The sequence below is a fragment of the Pinus tabuliformis genome, chromosome 3_1 (genome assembly GCF_031772625.1).
Source record: "Pinus tabuliformis cultivar Carrire ecotype Pingquan chromosome 3_1, CPIR1, whole genome shotgun sequence".
In the NCBI taxonomy this organism is placed as follows: domain Eukaryota; kingdom Viridiplantae; phylum Streptophyta; class Pinopsida; order Pinales; family Pinaceae; genus Pinus; species Pinus tabuliformis.
The window spans coordinates 252,503,802-252,511,074 of NC_142301.1; the positions used below are offsets into that span (position 1 = coordinate 252,503,802).

Consider the following 7,273-nt stretch of genomic DNA (forward strand, 5'->3'; position numbering starts at 1 on the left):
GGGAAGCTATTGTAGCAAAAAAAGCTGGTGCAAATGCTAGAACTATACATAGAATATAATATCAGCAAGTGCCCACCCATTTGAAGAAAACGATAGAGATGAAGAGGAATAGATTAAAGGTTATCTCCCAAGGGATAAAAAATCTCTATAGAACAAAGAAAATTGTCACCTATTTCTAGTATTGATGACAATTTCAATACAGATTATTGAAATTGTCACCTATTTCTAGTAGGATGTCATCTACTTCTGTTAAATATTGGAGACATCCTCTGCAACCTCTAGCTTCTCCTTCTTCCCCGTTACAGGAATGGCGGATCTACATTCTTCTCTGAATGAAATCTTTGGCAGGTTTGGTTTTTGTATACTTGTTTATTTTTTAAGCTTAGGAAATATTCTGAAATTGACCAGATTGTGACCATAGCCTATGTATATTATGACACTATAGGAAATGTTTTCTGAAAAATATCACAGAAAAAAGCACTTTTCTCAATGTCCAAAATCTTTGTTAGACACACCATATCCACTGAATGTTCATGTGTGACAGTAGCTTCTGAAAGCGATGGGGATTTTCTTTAGAAATAATGGATATTCTCAAGTCATCCACTGTTGAAACTTAAAAATTTGGATGGTGCTAGTATTTTAGAGTTAAGATTTATGTGATATGCTTTAGGTGGACAAATATTTTCCAGATACACCACTTCACAGGTTTGTTGTCAATATTTGGCGTTAATATTATCAAAAAAATTTGTTGATGAATAATTTTCACATTCACAATTACTCCCACCAACTTTATCAATATGAAATTTGGTTTTGAGATGCAAGTTTCTATGTCCTAGTCTTGTTGTGATGGCATATTCCCTTAGAATACTAACATCCCATGCCTTATTAACTATGTGTTGTGGTTGTTATTTGATATTCAATTACAATATATTGTGAACTCTTTGTTATGGTTATTATTTGTGATGCAATTGTAAGCTATAACTATAGTGGTAAATCCTTATGGTGGTTTATGCAACCTAAATGTCAAATTTTCTAGTCATCGTGAGCCAACAAAGTGTTGAATTCCCCACTTGTATGTCAACTGAGCTTCAAAGAGAGGAGGTTGCATGTAAGTCCCAAATAATTTTGTCATATCAAATGCCCAAATCTGTTGTTTCCAATGCAGTCCTTCCAAGCATGTTCTTTGAAATGCTTCCCAAAAAAATAAGTTATTGGGAAACAAATGGAGTTGTGATTATTGATAGATCACTTTAAAATTCTGTTTTGAGAAACACACATACTCAAATTTCTTGTCAGTTAAATAAGTTGCAACATGCACTTTGAGCAAAGGAAGACCATTAAATCGTTATTTATCATCCTTCAAAAAATCACTAAAGTATGTCAGATTAATAAATTTTTTCATATATAAATGTTATTTAATATCATATTTCAATTAAATTTTATATACAAATGGTTCTTAATTGAAAATTTATTGTTCAATGCAACACAATCTGTTTGATTTATGATATTATGTAGGTGCTAGTTTTGTTTTTAATTTAGTGTTATGATTGTTGTTTTTTTCCGAAGAAAAAAAACCAACTTTTTATTAAGCATAATAAAAAGTTACATACTATGAGCCGCTTGCAGTCCAGATGCAAGATTTTTCTACTGTAGAAAAACACAAAATTCACAGTCCTTTTTGACTGTTTGTAGAAGGTTAATATATCTGACATTCCTCTATTATGGTCGTATATAATTCTGTTTGGTCTTCATCCTGATAACGAGTCTTTGGACACTAGACATATATACATTTTTGCAGGTTTGAGGTTTCCTTCAGAGAAGGAAAACAAACTCTTACAAAACTATTCATAGTTCTTCAGACGTGCTGATATGATCGGTAAAAAAAGGACACTATACTTGAGTTCTGGCATCAAACTGAAAACATAATAAAAATAAGACAGTGAACGGGGCTGTAATGACGGACATATCCGTGGCCAAAAAGCAAAAAGAAAGATGATGACGTTCTCACTGAGGCTGTTCAAAAGGTGGATCTGTCGAAACAATGGTCTGCCCCTGCCTGTATTCAGTTATTGACCAGCTTCCCAAAACTTGTTGAACACCAGCCTTAGAAAACCTGTCGGCATCCTCGTTTCTGTCCCTGTATACATGGCATATGATGAAGAAGTTAAAAGATGATTTTAAGCGCTGTATTTCCTCAAAAATAATCTTCAATATTTGATTTTGACATGCAGCATTTCCGTTGACCCAGTTGATGACGTTCAAAGAATCACCAAAAATTTGGATTGAGAGAATATTTCGATGAAGAAGCCAACATAGAAGAAGGCGTAATGCAGATATCTCAGCAAAGTTATTTGAGCCTGATCCAAGGCCTACAGAGGCTTTAAGGGAATGATCTTGATTAAGGTGAATACACAGTCCTGCCCCTGCCTTGTTGTTCTGGGAGGCCCCGTCAAAAAAGGCCCAAGGAATACCCTCCTGGATATTAACAGGCTTTGAGAATTTTTGAGGAGGTTTGGGATCGGGAACAGGAATGGCAGAGTAGATAGCTGCACAGTTTATCGCTGTGACTGCGACGGGGGTGTCTTTATCTTGAAACAGGCTCTTATTTCTCGCAATCCACACCCCCCAGAAGTAAATAAGAGGAAGAATTCTCATATTCCCTTCCGGGAAGGTTTTCCACCACCTACTCCAAACTGCTTCCAAAGGTTCATCGCCCAACTGTGCCTTGATGTTGAGCAAACTAGATATCTCCCCCCAAATCTTTTTTGATTCAGCACATGAGATAAAAAGGTGATTAATAGATTCCTCTTCTGTTTTGCACAAAGGGCATCTCCCTGGTCCAACTAGATATCTGGCTCGCAAAGTATCCCAGGTTGGAACTTTCCTCTTTAGCATGCACCAGAGGAAAATCTTGGCTTTTGCAGGTCCATTAAGCTTCCATATAAGTTTCGACCACCAATCTGGATTGCCCCAACCTTTCTTTTGCATTAGGAAATTGTATCCTTCCTTGGGGGTATATTCCCCTGTATCCCCCTGCACCCATATCAACAGATCAGGTTCGTTATTGAGCCTGACATTTGAACGGTGGAGTTCTTGAATGTAAGAACACCATTCATTCTTCCACCTAATATTTATTCCCAGGTCTTCTGCATTCTTCCAAGCCTGGCCCCATATAGAGGATTGACCAATTTTCTCCACCTGGTTTAAAGTAAAAATTCCCTTGTGATCAAGATGCCTGAGCAAGCCTAGGGATAAGGCATAAGCTTCACTACGGCCTACCCAAGGATCCCTTCCAATCCTGCAATGTCTTCCGTCACCTATCTTCCAAGCCAGCCCTTGTTCAATCACAGAGAAGGCTTCCACCGTTGCTTTCCATACAACTGAAACATTCTTTTTCCTCTTTTCCTGGCTTCTGATCCAGTCCTCCAGAGGGACAGGGTCTATATATTTTCTTCTGACCACTCTGGTCCAAAGCTTTTCTGTCGAAATAAATCTCCAGCCTAATTTGGCTGCCAAAGAAAGGCTAAACTCAGGGAGCCTTTTTATTCCCCATCCTCCCCATTCTTTCGGTCTTGCCAACTTGTCCCAAGCTACCCATGGGAGAACAGAACTTTCTTTGGCTCCTGCCCATAAGAATTTGCTACAGATCCTCCTGATTTTTTCCATCACACCTTTCGGAACCCAAGTTAAGGCTGCCCAGTAGACAGGGATGGCTAGAAGTACTGATTTAATTAGGGTTAATCTGCCTGCTCTGGACATCCATTTGTGACTCCAGTGAGAGATTCTAGCTTCAATCTTAGCAATGAGCCAGTTCCAGTCCTCTATCTTGTATGCTGATGGTTTTAACCAAAAGCCCAGATATTTAAAAGGGGATTCCAGCTGTTGATGATGGAAGGGGAAAAGATTTAGCACCAAGGATCTTTCCCTTCTCTCAATATTTGCCATAGAGACCTGAGATTTCCTGTGATTAATCTGCATGCCAGTAGCTTTCAGAAACAGATCAATTATGCTTTTAATCTCCTTAATTTCATTGATAGATCCATTAGTGAAAAGCAAAACATCATCGACAAAAAGGAGATGGGTAATGAAAAGATTAATTGCTACCTCAATACCTTTTACCTTCTCCTCTCTTCTGGCTTTATGAATCAGCCTGCTTAAGCCCTCTGCCACTAGGAGAAAAAGAAGGGGAGATAAGGGGCATCCTTGCCTTAATCCTCTTTGGCTTTTGAAAAAAGGGGTGGCAGCTCCATTAATAAGGATCGCAAAGCTGACGTTGGAGATACAACCCATTATCCAACTAATGAAAGAATAGTTGAAGCCCAAGTGAGTTAACAACAATCGTAGATAAATCCAGTTTATTCGGTCATAGGCTTTAGATAGATCAATTTTGAAGACCACCCCTTTCTTTTTCTGCTGCCTGACACTGTGAATGACTTCCTGGGCTACTCCTATGGCCTCATGGATTTGTCTCCCATCCAAAAACCCGAATTGTTCCATTGAGATATTCCTTGACAGAATGGGAAAAATTCTTATAGCTATCACCTTTGCAATAATTTTGTATATGCAGTTGCATAAGGATATCGGCCTGAAGTCTTCAAAGGTCTCCGGATCATCCTTTTTAGGAATGAGAGCTATGAATGTTGAATTGAAGGGCCTGTAAACTTCTCCTTTCTGTCTTGATTCTTCAACTACATCAGTTATTTCAGAACCTATTAGATCAAAGAAAAAGAGGAAGAGTTCAATAGTCCATCCGTCCGGTCCAGGGCTTTTTTCTTTAGCCATGAGTTTCATAGCTGCTTCAACTTCATCCTTGGTAACAGGGGCTGATAAATCCTCTGCTTCATCCTCTTCGACAAATCTTGGAAAACATTGAGCAGTTCTAATAACCTCAGCTATTGTGGCTTCTCCCGATTCTGAGAAAAGGCTCTGGAAGTGTCTCTGTCCAAGACCGGAGAGGCCTGAGAAAGTATTTACCTCCCTGCCTTCTTCATCTTTTAGGCTCCAGATGGTGTTAACAGATTTTCTCCCTTTTGCAAAGTTATGAAAAAAGCTGGTATTCTCGTCACCTGCTTTCAACCATATAGCCCTGCTCTTGAGCCTCCATTCTTCCTCCTTATCCAAAAGAATTTTATTCTGAAGCTTCTCCAATTGAAGGATTTTATCCTTGGAGGCCTGCGAGATATAACCGTCCTCCTCAGTACTTTCCAGAATTTTCAACTCCTCCCTGATTCTGATTAATTCTTCATTCTGTTTGGACTTCCTATCCTTTGCCCAGGAAATAGTTGCCTTCTTCAGTCTCTTGAGATTCTCCATGAATAAGAAACTTTTGTCCTCCCTTGCATCCCTGCCCGGATGAATCCATGTTTCCACAAAAAGATTTTTAAAGGAGGGATCTTGAAGCCAGGAAGAGTTAAATTTGAAGGGGGAAGGAGGCTTAGGGGGAGGGCAGGAGATATCAAGGAAAATAGGGAAATGATCAGAGTTGCCAATTTCCTCCACCCATTGCTTGAAAATAGGAGCCTTTGAGATTAAACCTTCAGAGAGGAGGAACCGGTCCAATCTTTTTGCAATTCGATCCTCCCCAGTCCTTCTATTCCTCCAAGTAGGTTTCAATTTAGAAGGGGAAGGGTCTATGAGATTGTTATCCAAGAGAAGACTGAGGAAGAAATCCGACAGGGGGTCTTCCCTTGCTGAAGGACCCCATGCTTCTGCGCGCCCTATTGAAAAATTTAAATCACCTCCCACAATCAATAGGGGCGATTTCATCAAAGATTTGTTCAGCAAATCGTTCCAGAAAGACTCCCTACCTTGGCAGGGGCCATAAATATTAACAATCAAAAAGGGAAGGGAAAAATCTGGGGAAATGATCTCCATACCCATTACTTGTTTCGACCCCCATAGGTTCATGACCTTAATTCTTCCTTCTTTGTAGCCTATTGCCAACCCCCCGGAATGGCCTGATGAGTCGATTGCTGTAAATTTCCAACCTGGGAGGAGGGAGTTTAACATATTTTCCACTTCCGACCCTTTTCCCAGAGTTTCTTGAAGGAAGATAATGTCAGATTTAGAGGAAAGGAGCCAATCTCTAAGGGCCAGTTTTTTAGGTTTGCTGGCCAAACCTCTGCAATTCCATGAAGACAGGATCATTTGATTACTGAGCCGGGGTTCTGCACCGCTCTAAGTACCCCAGGAATAGAGTATTGTTTCCGATCAGCTACATCCAACTTCGCTTTTAGTTTTGCCTTTGATAGGTCCGAGATTCTACCTCTCTTGTTTTTTGGTACGCTTTGGGAGACCATAACCCCTAAACCACCTACAGACGGCCCGGACTTCCCAACCATTGATCTGAGATTATAGGGGCATGGAGTCTGAGGGATCGGATGACCAAGAGGAGGCCACTTATCATCACTATTTAAATCTAGGGAGGGCATGGCGGCCGAAAGGGTCTCGATGTCAGGGGAGTCCGCCATTTGATCAGAGGTTTCGTTTATAACATTATTAGGAGAAGAATGCAGCGAAGGAGAAAATTGATGGTTATCAGATATAAGCCCAGGAAAAATACAAGAGGAATGAGGAGGATCTGTACACTTACCCTTCTCAGGTACTGAGGCATCGGGCTGATCATCACTTGAAACTTTTGCAATCTCCTCCTTAGAATCCTCCAGTTGTGCTTCTGGGTCCTTGACCACTTCATGGGGCTGGGAATCCACCGGTACTTCTGCGTTCTGCCCCCCCTCCGTCTCCATGTCTTCAGCGTTCTGCTCTGTCATGCCTTTTTCCTCTTGAGGCACGGGTCCTTGCCTGAAAACTGGTTGGCTTGGAAAAGGGGTCCTCCGGAATCGCCTTCTTCTTCTGGCCTGCGTGCAATCCTTGGCAAGGTGACCATATTCATGGCATTGATGGCATCGGAAAGGCAGATGCTCATAATCCAATATCTATTCGAAAACGTAATCTTTGTATTGGAGATTGATTTTTTGCGCAAGACCGTTGCTGGGATTAAGACTCACCAAAATGCGTGCCATCGCTCTATCTTTGGTCTGCAAGAAAGACATATCTGCCTCCAAGAAAGTTCCCAATCTGTTACCGATGGATTTGAAAACTGCTTCGGTCCAAAGGAACGACGGAAGACCCGGGGCCCTTACCCAAACCGGGAAAACATCGGTTTTTTCTTTGAAAGCATCAAACAAGGGACTCCACTTTTTCAACAGGACTGGAATATTGTCGATAATCCAATTCCTGCCAAGCACCCACTCCGCTGCCTCCTTGTCCTCGA

The 7,273-nt window shown here is 40.8% G+C and overlaps 1 protein-coding gene across 1 annotated transcript; it reads right to left on the reverse strand.

The window, feature by feature from the left end:
• Positions 1–2,004: 2,004 nt before the first annotated feature.
• On the reverse strand, positions 2,005–5,313 carry LOC149186745 (uncharacterized). The gene has a single exon (XM_089409434.1). It carries the CDS (start codon positions 5,311–5,313, stop codon positions 2,005–2,007), a length of 3,309 nt encoding a protein of 1,102 aa, XP_089265560.1.
• Positions 5,314–7,273: the final 1,960 nt, after the last annotated feature.